The 15,104-nt window shown below is 29.1% G+C and overlaps 4 protein-coding genes across 5 annotated transcripts; 2 read left to right on the top strand and 2 right to left on the bottom strand.

Annotated features, from left to right (window-relative positions):
- The first annotated feature begins 221 nt into the window (after window positions 1-221).
- Window positions 222-2,225, top strand: LOC138932232 (cilia- and flagella-associated protein 157-like). The gene is made up of 5 exons (XM_070293852.1): window positions 222-528; window positions 672-943; window positions 1,237-1,390; window positions 1,455-1,634; window positions 1,735-2,225. Exons 1-5 carry the CDS (start codon window positions 374-376, stop codon window positions 2,111-2,113), a joined length of 1,140 nt encoding a protein of 379 aa, XP_070149953.1. The 5' UTR covers window positions 222-373; the 3' UTR covers window positions 2,114-2,225.
- Window positions 2,226-2,237: 12 nt separating this feature from the next.
- LOC138932231 (ribosome biogenesis protein NOP53) lies at window positions 2,238-4,579 on the bottom strand. The gene is made up of 4 exons (XM_070293851.1): window positions 4,388-4,579; window positions 3,613-4,313; window positions 2,762-3,282; window positions 2,238-2,503 (listed from the first exon to the last, which is right to left on the bottom strand). Exons 2-4 carry the CDS (start codon window positions 4,309-4,311, stop codon window positions 2,410-2,412), a joined length of 1,314 nt encoding a protein of 437 aa, XP_070149952.1. The 5' UTR covers window positions 4,312-4,313; window positions 4,388-4,579; the 3' UTR covers window positions 2,238-2,409.
- A 217-nt stretch (window positions 4,580-4,796) lies between these two features.
- Gga (ADP-ribosylation factor-binding protein Gga) lies at window positions 4,797-11,406 on the top strand. The gene is made up of 12 exons (XM_070294356.1): window positions 4,797-5,063; window positions 5,248-5,386; window positions 5,526-5,686; window positions 6,106-6,339; window positions 6,544-6,717; window positions 6,892-7,111; window positions 7,502-7,834; window positions 7,983-8,109; window positions 8,418-8,776; window positions 8,903-9,069; window positions 9,347-9,457; window positions 9,774-11,406. Exons 2-12 carry the CDS (start codon window positions 5,350-5,352, stop codon window positions 9,864-9,866), a joined length of 2,016 nt encoding a protein of 671 aa, XP_070150457.1. The 5' UTR covers window positions 4,797-5,063; window positions 5,248-5,349; the 3' UTR covers window positions 9,867-11,406.
- Window positions 11,407-11,581: 175 nt separating this feature from the next.
- On the bottom strand, window positions 11,582-14,151 carry Lst8 (MTOR associated protein, LST8). Of its 2 annotated transcripts, XM_070293903.1 has the most exons (8): window positions 14,088-14,135; window positions 13,892-13,994; window positions 13,528-13,680; window positions 13,277-13,338; window positions 13,059-13,209; window positions 12,636-12,838; window positions 12,085-12,227; window positions 11,582-11,889 (listed from the first exon to the last, which is right to left on the bottom strand). In XM_070293903.1, exons 1-8 carry the CDS (start codon window positions 14,096-14,098, stop codon window positions 11,765-11,767), a joined length of 951 nt encoding a protein of 316 aa, XP_070150004.1. In that variant the 5' UTR covers window positions 14,099-14,135; the 3' UTR covers window positions 11,582-11,764. The 2 variants fall into 2 exon arrangements, with proteins under 2 accessions (XP_070150004.1, XP_070150003.1); XM_070293902.1 differs by having other exon boundaries at window positions 13,892-14,151.
- Window positions 14,152-15,104: the final 953 nt, after the last annotated feature.

Genomic DNA, 15,104 nt, shown 5'->3' with positions numbered 1-15,104 from the left:
TGCCAATGTCAACAAATAAATTTTCCAACAATATCATTCTTAGGGTAATATTCTATTTATGACAAGTTTTGTATAGGAGGTCTGATTGGCTCCTATTGCAGAAAACTTTTGAAATTCTAGAAATTCTCTAACCGATAGCCAATCGACTCATGTTCGATATATTCTTCATGACAAATAGTAATATATCCTACGTATCGCATAATCGAAAAATAATCCTATAATAATGAATGCCTTTTTCAAATAAAACGTGCAACATGTCACAAATGTCACCTGATTATTTAACAACAGATTTATAAATACATTTCTTGTATACTTTTTAAATATTATGAGAATAAGTTGTTAGGCGAAATATTGACACGTCGTGATAATAAAAATGGATTTATATGGAAAAGACAAGGGCAATGTCAGTTTACCACCGCGTCTTCAGTCACGCGATTTTAAGGAAACCAAGCTGAAAGATATCGTTATTAACACGCAAATATGTTTGTATAATTTAAAAATTGCAGAATTAAATAAAAGAATTCAAAGGTAATTATTAGAAAGATATTTTTAGTTTTTTTGGATGTGCGTTAATCTAAGATTAACTTTGGGATTAAGGGAATTGTTGCGTTCGAAAAGGTGCAGTTGATTTTAAATATTGTATATAATAATAAAAACAATTTTTTAAATAGATTAGAAGAACGGAATAAGGAATTGGAAAATACTTTAGAAGATACAGATGATTCCATTAAAACTTTGCAAGAAGAGAAAGGGAAAGAAATATCTAGTTTAAACTCACAGATAACTTCTTATACAGTCAGGACAGAGGAGTATAAGAATCAATTAGCTGCTCTTGAAAAATCAAGGATTAATGATAAATTCACTCATACTGAAAAAACTAAAAATATTGATGAAAAATATAAAAACAAACGACTCGTGCTCATTTCACAAATCAAGCTCTTGAGTAACTGATTCTTAATATTTTATACAATCTCATTTAATCAAATTTATGCTCTTTATATGTACTCTTAATGTAGAAATTTTATTGTATGATCTATTTAATCGTCTATTTTAATCATCTATTTAAGTTTGTGTAACTCAAGAATTCAGTAACAGATCTTAAATATATTATAATTTGTTTATAAACAAAGTTTATCATAAATTTTTTCCTCTTAAAGATTAATTTCATAGAATTTTTTCAAATAATTAAGTTTTTTAAGTTATTTATTTAAAATTTTCTTAACACATTGTTAAAAGGCGCTAAAACTAATGTTTTGGAAGATTACAAGTCAATGCAACATATCCTGGAAAAAAAATTGAATATGAAAAATCAATATTTAATTCATCAAAAAGAACAGGTAGCAGAAAGCTTGCGTCAAATTGAACACAAATTCAGGATTGACAGAGAAAAGTATAACAAATAAATTTTGCTTTCTTAATCGAAAGGGAACTAAAATTGTACATTATTTATATAGACTCAAAAAAAACTTATATAATTGTCTCGTGGATCTGGCTAGTGCGTTTCAACTTAAAGTAGGCCAACATATGCCACATTCTATAGCCAAGTTATTGTCAGAAAATATAGCTATAAGCAATCAATTATCAATGATTGTGGAAGGCATAATTCCTAAAAAACAAGATTGCATCTTATATGAGTAAGCCAATTGATTTTAGCATATTTCTAAATTTATCAGCTCTTAATTTGATTTTATATTTCTGTAAATTAATAATATTGCAACATTTATTATTTCACAGTAATGAAAAAGGAAAATATAAAAACAAAATCAACAATGCGCACTTGAATGCAAAGCGATCCATAGTAATCGCCAAATTAGAAAAATCCACGATTGCTATATTACGTCAAATGAGCAATAAAACAGATAATAAATTATCTAAAATAATCAAACTCAATCATCTTACGGAAGAGCAATATGTGGTAAACAAAGACAATGCTAAGATCAAAGCACGAAAGTGTGAGATATATGTAAAACAGTTGGAAGTTTTGCTTTATTGCGAGAAAGAGAAACTCGCTATTGCTAAATATCAGAAGCAGTGGGTATCTGATCAATTACAAGCGTATTTACAGATGCTCTATGATGTTAAATATGTACTAATAAATCTTAAAACTGAATAAAAAATGTGCAATTATAAATAACAAAAATAAAATTTAATACACTTTAAAAACAAAGCTGCAAAAATAAACTTGAATGAAAGGAATATATATATCTTATTTAGAAATAAAAGCAAAGATTGGTAACTGCCGCTTTATTCTATGAAGAGTGACTAACTTAAGATGAATATTGAAAATATATTTATTTCCCTTTTCCTCATTTTTATATATTTCTCCAATAATAGATTGGATTACAGATATTAGCTTTTATTAGATAAAAATAATGAATATATGATATCTCAAATATATTAGTAAGAGCATCAAACCTTATTGTGAAGTCGTAACTTAACAGCATTCAGGTTTATTTTATGATCTGGTTTCACAAATTTCTTCTTCTTTGCTTTGTCACGTTTCCTAAAGAAAAAAAAAGCATAGTGTGAAATAGAATCCTTGAAGAGATAACTCGTTAATAATTTATTAATCAATTTTTTAAAATTCTTAAGAACTAATCAATAATTTTTATTATATAATTTTTTTATTGCACATACATATAACTGTTTTTTTAATTTAAAATCTTTTTATTTTTTTTTATGAAATTCTTCTAAATCTATATATTTCACTAATATTATATATGATTATTACATTTTACATATCTATTTTTTTTATACTTACAATTTTATGACAGCTGGTGCAACAATACTTCTTTGTTGAAGCGATTTGTACCGGTCTTTCAGTAAATTTGTGGAGGACTTACAATTCCTCAAATTGCCAGTCAACTCTTCTGGAAGCAGGAAGTCAGGATCCAAGGGCTCAAATTTAGTCTTACTTAGAGCCTTCGGCATAACAGATTTTCTTTCACGTTTCATCATTCGTTTTTGTCGCAAAAGTTCTTGCTTCTTCTCTCTGACCTCTATTTGTCGTTGCAAATTTTTCAGTTTGTAGATATCAGAAATTTTCTTCTTATCAATTTTGATCAATATACGTTCATTAGCCTCTTGTTTCTGTTCTCTTTGTTTTCTTCTCTGCACAAGAGTTTTTTTAGCATTTTTCACAAGTTTATTACTTGCCATTGTGATAGACGAATCTTCCTCATTGTTATCTTCTTCAGTAAATTTTGAATTTGTTATTTGTTTTGTTGGCAAGCCCTCAGACATTTCTTTCATTAAATACTCCTCTCTTTTGTTTAGTGGAATCTTAAAATGCAAATCTAATATTAAAAATTTATATCTAAGAGACATATATATATATATATATATATATATATATATATATATATATACATATATAGGCTGCCATATATGTGTGTGTAATAACAGTTAAAAAAATTATATAAGTTACAAATAAGGATAATATTAACATTATTTATATAAAATTAACATTAATATTAAAAGTAATATATTAAAAAATAACCAATGATAATATTATATCCACATCAAATGCAGGTAAAAGATAAAATTTTTACTAGGATGTTATAGAGTTAGAAAGATTATATGTAATAATTACTCAAAAATTTGATGACATGCCTTTTTAAACATCTGAGTAGTAACTCGATCAAGATGCTCCTCTTGTTTCATAATTTCTAATTCTTTCTGAGCAATTTGGTGAAGCAAGTCTTGGTGATCAGTATATGAAGGATTATATGATGTACCTGGATGTGGCACTTCTACTACTGGTAAAACAGATGGCTTTTTCTGTAACGATAAAGGTAATTTTCTTTTTTGCACTCCTAAATGTTTGATCGTATGTCTAATACTGTCTGAAGACATCCATTCAGTAATTATCTCTGGCCATATCTTTTCTGACACTATGTTTGTGACAGCCCATATATCGTCTTTACTTTCTTTCTTCTTAATGTAATTTGTAGCAGTTTTTGTAAGTGTTTTATCCTTTAAAACTTCCTTCTTTTTCCTTAGTCTTATATGATTTCTTTTAGAAATCGGATCAGGAACTTGCGTATGTGGCTTCAAAGAAGCTAAACATTTCGGTTCCTTATTTTTTAAGGCTAACCTAGCAGCCTGTTTGGAAGAAGCATTTGTGATGACTTTAGATTTGTCGACGACAAATAGTTGAGAATCCGCACGCTCCGAGAAAGGGGTACCCAGTCTTTCTTCTAACCTTTTATTATCTAAAAATTTTTCAACATCATTGATGTCGACGTGTTTGCGCCAAGATTTCTTTGTTTTTTTAGAAACTTTACGTTTCTTTATCTTAGCGTCACTCATTTCTGAAAAGAAATATTTATTTTTATGTAAAATGCAAAGAGATATAAAACTTTTTTCTAGTTTGATCAATTTTTACCGGTAATATTAGCTTAAATTTTTCAGTTGAATCGAAAATGAGCACGTGCACATATTGACATATGCATCAATCCACATAACAAGGATGCGTTGGGAAATCCTACTCTTGGTCTCGGGATGAATTGCTCAATCGGACAAAAAAATCTTTGCTCCCTTTGTCCCGATTGGTCAATTAAACGTTACTTCACATCACAGGTAGAATTTTCGAACGCACTCCAACCAGCGAGATATCACGAGGTACTAAATTATAGCGTAGCCAATCAATCTTTCGTTCTTATGGAAAATCGGTAAGTTGATTGGCTATTGATTTTTTTCCCCTTTGATGATGGATTAAATGACGATTTTATCGACAGTCAAAAAATCTTGTGACTACGTATTTCCAACTTTCAATATAAATGCGATGGCGTTGCTGTAGGCTGTAGAGTTTTACGAAACACGGTGGCGTGGCTCCTCTCAATTGTCAAACTTTTATTTGATCCATCTGATCTTTTCACAGTCGGTGATGCCAACCCAAATCGTATGTGATGCTAGAAGTTAGATGATAGCGTATAGCACAGTATAAGCAGGATAAAAATCTGTAAAGACAATACAGAGTGACACAGAGTGACAGAGCCAGGAGTCAGGATGGCTCCTGTGGCAGAAACAGCTGTTCTATGCTGAGGAGCCTCATAAAGCGAGTAAATAATAAATTAGATATAAAGCCACGAAAACCGATGTTTTGTATTAAGTGAGAGTCATTGGTAGATAAACAATTCGTAAACTGATTACCGAACTTTACTACCTTAGATTTAATTGCAAGAATAATTAGTGATTCTTACGTGAGTTCCACCTAATGACTGACAATTTCACGTGATATTGCAGAAAATTGGAATTTTTTACATAAGATGCTAAAGATGTCATTTTAATCACTGTAGAAGTATCGACAAGAATTATATGCAGCGATAAGTGATTATTATTATAAACATGGATGTGGTGACTACTAGTTTAGAAGCTCTCATACGTGAGTACAAGCTAAAAATTAACTTAGAACACTTTATTTTTTATTTAAGTATAGGAGTTTTTTTTTAGTAGCATATTAATATGATATATATGAAGTTTTATATATATGTATATATATATATATATATATTGTTATATAGAGAGGGCTACAAATTCACAAAATCAGAAGCCAGACATAGCAGCGATTGAAGCATTCTGCGTGATGCTTACCAAAGAATCGGAAGGTGTACAAATAGGTACAAAGTTATTGGCAACGCATATCCAATCACTTAATGAGTCAGAAGCACTCCAAGCACTTTCAGTATGTTGTTTTTGAATATTTTACAGATTTTAATGCTTGTGTATACAGTTACGAAATTAGAAAATATTTAATTATTAAAGATTAATTTGTTTAAAGATTCGTTTATATTGATTATATATTTTATATTAATTACATATGTAATTAATATATATATATATATATATATATATATATATATATATATATATATATAATGTTAATTATATAATTATGTTGATATCTCTAAACTATTTGAAGATTTATCTGAAAGGTGATACTAAGATATATATCTTAAAATTAGTATAAGTCAAATTTTAAAGGAATATATATTTTAAGGACATAATAATAAGAAATTTTAATTTTAGCAAGAGATTTTCAGTATTACATTTATAGAATTTTACAAATAAATAATCATATAATAGATTTATATATTTTTTTAGTTACTAGATACTTGTATGAAAAGATGCGGACCGTTATTTCATGCCGAAATCGGAAAATTCCGCTTTCTCAATGAGATGATAAAACTCGTCTCGCCGAAATATTTAGGCACTCGCACCACAGCAAGCGTACGGCAAAAAGTATTACAATTACTTTACACATGGATCAGAGAATATCCTCGTGAGTCGAAAATTAAGGAGGCCTATGAGATGCTTAAGAAACAAGGAGTTATTGAGGTTATTTATTTTATATATATATATAGTCTTATATTATAGTTTTATAATTAACTTTATCACATTTTTCTTTTCTTAATCTTGCAATATTAGTAGCGCCACAAAATGCATAATTACTTTATTATCATTCTATTACATTCTATGCATGTTTCGCTCTAAAAATGAGATATCAAAATATTTGCAATATGAAATAAAAATATATTACAGGAAGATGCAGCATTTATAATGGCTAACAATGAGGAAAGTCAAAAATCATCTAAGATAAAGAATAATATATTTGAAAATGAAGAAATGTCAAGGCATTTGCGCAAGTTACTTCATAGCAAGGATCCATATGATCTGCAAACTGCAAACCGATTAATCAAGGTTATGGTGAAAGAGGTAGGATTATTTAAAATATAAAAGAATATTTACAATAAAATCCTTAGAGATTCAGATTTCCTCAAATATTTCAAGATTTCTTCTGACATTTCTTAAAATCCTATTTTACATTCTTGGAATGTAAATTCAAATTTTCTCTCTTAAGCTCTGGTTACAAATTATCTATTTTTGTAGGATGAGGAAAGACTGCAATTAAACTCGCGAAGAAGTATGGAATTAGAATCAGTGCACAACAATGTGAAACTCTTGTCAGAAATGCTGGATTCATACAATCGGAACGAAACCAGCACAGAGGATCTTGAATTGATGAAAGAGTTACATCAAGCATGTGAGCGATTGAAACCTATTTTGTTGCGGCTCGCTAGCGAGACTCAGGGTGATGTTGAAATGCTTGGTATGTTACATGTTTAATTATAAATCAATCATCACCGATTTTCAGTTGTAAATTTGTTTTACTTATTTACTGAAAAAATTGAAAAATCTTATGATTAGGATAGATGATCAATTAAAAATAATTAAGAATTGCTCATTTCTCGCTCAAGAGAATCTATGCAGATCTATGTAAATTTATTTTGTCATATGATGAAAGAAAAAACTAAAAAATAAAAAAATAAGATGCTTTGATTTAGATTTCCAACCATTTTGTGAAATAATGTACATAATAGTACATAATAAACTGTATTGCGCATCACCATTTGTTATTTTGCTCGTGTAGATTTTTCCTTTATCACTAATCTATAGTCAACAAATCTCCTTAATTATTTTTCCATGCATTTTATTTCAGCTGATGTGCTAACTGCAAGCGATGAGTTGAATCAAGTCTTCGAGAAATATACCTCCGTTATTGTTCTCGGGCAATCTCCCAAATCTTACGCGACAGAATCTTCTAAACCAAGCTTTAATAATGGATCATCTCTCTTGGACTTATCGTCTCCCACTGAGAGTGTTTCCTGCGAGAGCACGACACAGAGCACAACGTCGACAAATCATCGTTCGGATATGGACATGTTGGGAGATATCTTCAGTGTGCTAGAGAAACCAGTCAAATCGGACACAAATTTCTTGATGCCGAATGCCATCATGCAACCAATCAGTATTTCACCTATGAACAAGAAAAGTAAGTGTGATTAGGAAAAAGATTTAATCAAAAAATTGTTGCTTTTTAAATTACTTAAGCGATATGTACCTTTAATTTGCTACTATTTCTTGAATTTATTTGTTACATATTTATTCACTATATTATTTTTTTAAATAATATTTGATAGATGAAGTTACCAACATTGGCGAGGAAAAAATAGATAGTAAAGCAAAAGCGTTGGAAGAGTTGAATGAATTGGGAGAAACTTTACTTAAGCAAAGCTTGTCGGGTACGATTGCTCGTTCGTCACAAGGGTAAGCATATCTATGGATTTTAAATCCTTTTAAAAAGTTTTCCCTGGATTCAATGACTGATAGTAACTGATTGAGTAATAGTCAAACCTCAATATTCTTAGCAAAATAAAGAACGATACAAAAGAAAATGCTAATATTACAAAGATATTAAGACATGTATAGAGAGTAAAGCTAAAGATAGAGAAAAGTTTACTAAAACTATCTAAAAATCATTTGGTTTAGATATCTTTGATCTTCTTGATGCCATATACAAAGCATATAAAAACTTTTTAGACTAATTTAAAAAAAAAGATTTAATATTTTTACAGCAAAGTCAATAGTAATATTATAAAAACTCAAAGTACCAGTGATTCTGTTCGGAAACAAAATTGGTCTCATGAATCTAGCAATAATATATCGCAACACATCATAACAGAACATCCAGATACAAAGAAATGCGAGTCAAATAGTAATTTTGACATTTCGACATCTTCAAATTCGTCAAAAATTAACGCGACCGCTGATTTGTCGTGCAACAAAAGTATTAATTCAGAAAATGCAGAAACGGAAATACAGCAGCAAGCAGAAGTGACGCAATTACTTAATGGCGCGTCAACGATAGCAGACGCTGAGCTTGGAATCAAACCATTAACTGATATCACTGTCAATCTTGAAGATATTAAGCCAGGTTATTATATTAATTTAATAACTTTATATATACATATTCTTTCTTGACCTAACCTAAACAAATTTTAAATTTTCCTCATTCTGCATTTCTTATATGTCTCACATAATACCATATCATATTTTACAGGTATAAATCCACCTCTAACGGTAATCGAGGAAAGAAATGGTATAAGTGTAGTGCTCCATTTCACTCAGGACAGTCCTAGGCCAAATGTATCTGTAGTAGTAATTACTACAATGAGCAAAAACGCAAAACCACTTAATAATTATTTATTTCAAGCAGTTGTGCCCAAGGTAAGTATCCAATCTATTATGGGGTGTGCAATATGTTATCCAATAATTAAAAACTAACTTTAAATTTCTTAGGAATTACTAAGCACATAAATATAGAAAAAAATATAAAATTTTGAAGATCAAAGATATAAACATGAAATCTTAAAAGACCATATTATTAAACAATAAATTTCAAACATTTATATATATATTTAATATTCATAAACTTAACAACTTTACAATATTTTTAAAAAATATTAGATAAATATTTTCATAACTTTTTGAAATATGTATGCAGAAATGCAAGTGCAGGCTGCAACCACCTTCCGGAACAAATCTGCCAGCACATAATCCATTCCTTCCACCATCCGCAATCACACAAATTATGCTGATTGCAAATCCTTTCAAGGTATATAATTACATTTCTTTTGAAATCTTCTCAAAAGTAAATAGTTCAGTTATTTAAAATAAAGCATATTAAAATTGTATCAATATTATTAATACGATATTTTGCATCCTTAAACATAAAACTATGTTTTATCAAATAATTTTACATAACGTGTAATACATTAAAAACATTTAATGGAACTAGTTTGAAGAGCTTACTAGTTTTAAGTTATTCAATACATTTATCTAGACAAAAAATAATTTATTTTACAAGAATACAGAAATGTTTGCAATGTAATCACACAATATTTATTTCTATGGAAAATTTATGATTTCAGGAACCTGTATATCTAAAGTTTATGTTAAGTTACATGATGGACGATGAAACATTTACGGAAATGGGTGAAGTAGACAGATTGCCTCATCTATGATCCAGTGCATCTATGATATGACTTTGATGCAATGTTGCACTTGTCGTGTTCTCGGTAAGCCGAGAAAAATATAAGAAATATTCCAATTACCGTGATCTAATTATTCAAGAATATGTGCAGTCGAATTGTTAGACATTCTTTACATTTTAATCTTAGAATGCGGGATTGAAACTACCATATTCTTAACTCATTAGAGACAAACGACCATTTTGTTTTTAAATCTGAACCTTATTCTAATGGCATATGCATAAAATAAAAATATTGTTTTGATCATAAGCACAACATTTTCATTCTACACATTCCTCGCTAAATAGCAAATGTGAAATATGCATGGGAATTAAGAAAGCTGAATGAAGAAAGAAAGAAGAATTGATTGAGAATGAAAGTGTTACAAATATAGAAATTTGATTGTAACAATCTGAACAGATTCATTTGAAGATGATCTCATAATTCTACATGGGCCACTATTTCAAATAGGAAAAAAGAAGAAAAAAAGTAAAAGGCCAAAAGTGTAGTAAATCTTACACAAAAGAGCTATATTTATAGGAAACAGTTTCTCATGATATGTCAAAACTATTATAGATTAAAACAATGAAATAAGACCAGATTGTAAGTGGGATCATATAAGTTGCAAATAATAGTGTTCATGATTTAATCGATTTGTTATTTTAAGGTTATTGAGATCGAGCCTTTCCTCTATTTTAAGATTTCTAAATAGTCCCTCTTCTTATTATAATATTAGAATAAAAATGCCGTTACGTATTTTACTCACTTTAGTATGTGAGCACTTCACAAATATGAATAGTGGGAGAGCAGTGTATGAAGAGAACCCCAATATAAGAAAAGTTTAAAGAGAGACAGCTGACTTAGAATAAAGAAAGATTTAGAATAGAGGAAATCGATTATATAACAATGATCATATTTCTTGGCGATTCAGATTTAAGAAAAGCTATCTTATTGCATGAATGTTGTAAAAAAACTGTTTAATGAAATGCAATCGAGAGTAGGAGAGATGGGGTATTCGTGATGTTCATTATACTGCAAAATAATTTATAAAATATTTTCTCTCTTTCTCTCACATATACGTACATAAGATTATTTTACATATTCTATTCATATATAGTCTATAATAGAGTATATAAATATGACAAAACGAAACATCGAACATGAATTATGCATTCTAAGATTAAATTAATGAAATAAATATTCAAATAAAAAGAATTAAATATGTTTTATTATCTTAGTGAAATAATTGATATGAATTATTATAAAAGATAACAACAAAAAAGAGAGAAAGAGATAGAGAGAAAGAAAGAAAACCTATAAAGATGTATTCCTAAATTTATGTTAATGAAAATAATTTAATGAATTGTTATGGACATTTTCATTTTTTGTCGATATTCTGATATATATTCATTTATATATTTAAGAGTCTATCGTACATATGTAGTTGTATGCTGCTTTGTGATATATGCTTTAATAAGTGTAAACCTATATTAAGACTGCAAATTTAATAAACCAAATAAGAGACAAGAATAAACTAGAGATCACTGAACCTGTACAAAACAAAAATTTCACAAACAAATTTTAATATTTTAATTAATAACTAAACTATTCATTTATTATATTTTAAGTATATTTGATGTTACAATCTTTCACCGAATTTTTAAAATTATTAACTTCTTTTTTTTTTTTTTTGAAAAAGAAAAGGAAGGGAGAAAGATTTACAAATGATATAGGTATATAATATGTAAGTAAAATATAGTATTAAAAAACAAATATTACTATTTAAGACTCCTTTTGCACATGTAACAATGACACAATATATCTGAAATCACAAATCGCTTTTGATAGAAAGCAAAACAGAAGAAATAATATTTAAGTATTCATTTCTATTCTTAGCTCGCGGAAACAATTTCATCACGGAAAGCAAGAGCTATAACGGCCTTTTGATGTCCTTGATATTCTCGTTCTATTGTTCCTGTAAATGCGTTCCATAGTCTTGCCACTCCATCTGAAGAAGCTGCATAAATATTAAGCAAATTAAATATATATGCAAAGTAAATAAAATTTTGATTGCCGATTTTATTTTTATTTTTATTATAGATTTTATTTTTACAAATATTAAAATATACAAGTTGCTGTATTACGCGCGTTGATAAAAACTTACTATGTAAGAGAAATGGATCAAGAAAGAGTAAAAATTTTCAGTATTTACCAGTAAATATATATTGGGAATCTGCACTAAATGCTGCATCCCAAACCCAACGCTTTGCTTCATGCTGAAGCACTTGTACTTCAGAAAAGTCAGTCGTTCTCCATACTCGGGCGGTTTGATCGGCTGACGTCGTCACCAACAAGCTTAACAGATTAATTTAAATATAAATTTTATTTGGTAAAAAGTAAGAAAAAATATGTGCTCTGTATCATTTATTAGAATATATATAATATTTTTTGAAACATCTTATAAACTTATATATATAAATATATTCTTATTATGCAATTTTTTATTTGTGACTAATAGAATCTAAAATAATTGAAGTTTGGCTCCTCACTGTCACATTGGATTGTGTTAAAAGTGAACAACCTGAATTCTTTTCTATTCTAGTAATATTAAAACTTAAAAAAAAGTATTTTTCTTTTTATTTGATTTATGTTTGTAATCTAAAAAAAGTGCATAATCTTTAAAATATACTTTATGATAAGGCTCTGTAACAAATATATAATGTTTGAAATACTCATCATAAAATAAAATATGTAAATACTCACGTTGAATCGGGACTGAATTTGCAGCGGAGAGCATAACGTTTATGAGCTAGAAGTTTATGACGAGGATTAAGTCTTGTAGGCTCCTCTCCAATACCTCCTGTAAGCGTCCAGATGTAGCAATGTCCTTTATTATTTACAGCCGCCATGTACGAACCATCTTGATCTACCGCGATATCTTGAATCGAGGATTCAGCCTCAGGAATCTGAAAGACGACAGAAATATTTATCAAAACACAAGTAGCATAATTACTACAATTAATCTGATGTACAAAATTTGTTTAAAAATATTTTTAACAGATTTTTCACACAGTAAACATTTTTAAACAATTATAAGCAAATTATACAAAGCAAGTAAAAACTCTTCTTTTTCTAGTATTCTAAGAATGTGAATGTGAAATTTCGAAATATAGAAAACACGAATACCAGTTGTTCATTATGATCCGAACGAAGATCCCACAAATGTATAACTCCACTTTGATCGCCGACTATCAGTTCTGCTTGATTAGGATGTAAACATACACAATTTACAGGTGCTGATACTTGAAATATTCTTTGGCACTGAAAACTGCTAGATCTGTCAATGAATTTAGTGATTACTAAATTGAAAACAAATGTCATCCTTGTTCATATAAATAATTTACCTTAAATCCCATACTCTTGCAGAGCAGTCTTCTCCACCTGTGTACATCCACTTTCCTTCTTCCTGTTTATATATATATATATATATATATATATATATATATATAAATTATTAAGATATAATTATATAAATATTATTAGAGAATAATGTAGTTCAAAATATTTGTAATTTAGATCAAATGAAGTAACAATAAGCACGTATGCTTGTAAAAGAAAATAGTACACATAATAATACATAATATCGAGGTTAAACCTGAAAACCCAAGCTGGTGATATTTTTCGATACTCCTTCATAATTGATAACTGGATTGGGATTGTTTGAAGCTAGATCATACATTCGTATATGTTGATATCCAGCAGCAGCTACGACATACTTGTCTGGTGTGATGTCCAAGGCATTGACTTGCTGTAAAACTCGTTAAGAAATTTTTATAATAATGTTTCCATTGTTACAGTGATAATATTGTTATTCCTATTTTGTTTATATAGATATATACACATGTGCGTAATTTTAGCAAGATATATACACACGTGTATATCAAGTTGTAAATATATATTAGATATAACTCTACTAGGACATACAAAATATTATTCGCTTTAAAATTACAGAAGGATACAGAATCCGTATGTTGACATGTTCGTTGACAGACGCCTGTATGCGGCTGCCATATTTTGATAGTGTGATCATAACCTCCCGTGACGAAAATCACTTGTTCATTGCTAATTGCACCGTCAACAGTCATTTTCAATATATTTATGACTTCCTAAATGTAAAAGACTAAATCACACACATAACAAAACATAACCAGACACCTTGCAAACATCTTGTATCAGCATTGCTACTTTTCGAGGAATCATCAGCCATACCATAGAAAAGTCTAAGATCTGAGAAAGTCATACTTTAAATAAATTGATATGAGAGTTGCAGGGATTTTTCCTAATCAATTCATTTTTCTAACCATGCGTGATCGACAAAATTGATGGAATATTTTGGAGCGCTTTAGAATTCGATATTTTGGAATAAAATATTCATTTTAACATATCTTCCTCATATTAATAATTATAAGAAATATAAGTGCTTTATTAAAGGGAGATATTACTATAATATACATATTATACATATATTAACGTATATAATATAATAGAATTTATTAATTTTTTGAAAGACTATTTCTTTCCATTTCTTTCGCTATTAAGGCTGATATTACATTTGTCGTACGACAAATTTTTTAAGCGCATTGATTAGCTAATTTCTAGAGACTCGAGAAAGTTTCTATTATTTTGCAGCCAATCAATTTGCTTAAAAAGTTTGCCGTACGACAAATGTAATACCGGCCTAATGGACCTAACAGTACCATATATCTCGATAAATTATGTACATTACTGAGGACGATTGCTATTGGTCGAGCCTCACGATTTGTTCAGCCAATCCCCATTTCACTCATGTGAATAGGAACCAAGGTTGGAGCGTTGGAGTAAAAACTGGCGCCACTTCAGAAGTATCGCGATTTGAATTACGCCGGCTTCGAAATTCTCGTGCGATTCTTTACAGGTAATATAACATTATAATTTATAATAAGTTAGAGAAAACTTATAATATCCGAAAACCAATAAGAAATTACAATTTTCTCTACTGTATGCACAAATATTCGCACGTATTTGCATATTTATTTAGCAATTTGTTGCTTCAAACGCCGCCCTCTTCCCCCTCTCCTCCCCTCGCCATTAATAGTTCGTTATACTCGCAATCAGTAAATTATTATTTTCATCTCGTAATATTGTGCTTTTTATATAATATAAAGTCATATTGTTATCTTTGTTGCTAAAAAA

The sequence above is a fragment of the Polyergus mexicanus genome, unplaced genomic scaffold (assembly GCF_030449975.1).
Source record: "Polyergus mexicanus isolate NDT 795.1 unplaced genomic scaffold, iyPolMexi1.0 SCAF_4, whole genome shotgun sequence".
Lineage (NCBI taxonomy): Eukaryota > Metazoa > Arthropoda > Insecta > Hymenoptera > Formicidae > Polyergus > Polyergus mexicanus.
Note: the sequence above shows the minus strand (reverse complement) of the source record. Positions and strands in the feature narration are given on the sequence as shown.

What these genes read in the sequence shown, in the direction of transcription:
- Gga (XM_070294356.1), top strand. Translation starts at nt 5,350, where the DNA reads ATGGATGTGGTGACTACTAGTTTAGAAGCTCTCATAC. An exon ending in TAGTTTAGAAGCTCTCATAC is followed by an intron (nt 5,387 to 5,525) that starts GTGAGTACAAGC and finishes ATTGTTATATAG; the next exon opens with AGAGGGCTACAAATTCACAA. An exon ending in TTCAAGCAGTTGTGCCCAAG is followed by an intron (nt 9,070 to 9,346) that starts GTAAGTATCCAA and finishes ATATGTATGCAG; the next exon opens with AAATGCAAGTGCAGGCTGCA.
- LOC138932231 (XM_070293851.1), bottom strand. Translation starts at nt 4,311, where the DNA reads ATGAGTGACGCTAAGATAAAGAAACGTAAAGTTTCTAAAAAAACAAAG. An exon ending in CTACTCAGATGTTTAAAAAG is followed by an intron (nt 3,283 to 3,612) that starts GCATGTCATCAA and finishes TTGCATTTTAAG; the next exon opens with ATTCCACTAAACAAAAGAGA. An exon ending in GCACCAGCTGTCATAAAATT is followed by an intron (nt 2,504 to 2,761) that starts GTAAGTATAAAA and finishes TTTTTTCTTTAG; the next exon opens with GAAACGTGACAAAGCAAAGA.
- LOC138932232 (XM_070293852.1), top strand. Translation starts at nt 374, where the DNA reads ATGGATTTATATGGAAAAGACAAGGGCAATGTCAGTTTACCACCGCGT. An exon ending in TTAAATAAAAGAATTCAAAG is followed by an intron (nt 529 to 671) that starts GTAATTATTAGA and finishes TTTTTTAAATAG; the next exon opens with ATTAGAAGAACGGAATAAGG. An exon ending in TTCAGGATTGACAGAGAAAA is followed by an intron (nt 1,391 to 1,454) that starts GTATAACAAATA and finishes TTATTTATATAG; the next exon opens with ACTCAAAAAAAACTTATATA.
- Lst8 (XM_070293902.1), bottom strand. Translation starts at nt 14,017, where the DNA reads ATGACTGTTGACGGTGCAATTAGCAATGAACAAGTGATTTTCGTCACG. An exon ending in CGGATCATAATGAACAACTG is followed by an intron (nt 12,839 to 13,058) that starts GTATTCGTGTTT and finishes GTCGTCTTTCAG; the next exon opens with ATTCCTGAGGCTGAATCCTC. An exon ending in TTCCCAATATATATTTACTG is followed by an intron (nt 11,890 to 12,084) that starts GTAAATACTGAA and finishes ATATTTATGCAG; the next exon opens with CTTCTTCAGATGGAGTGGCA.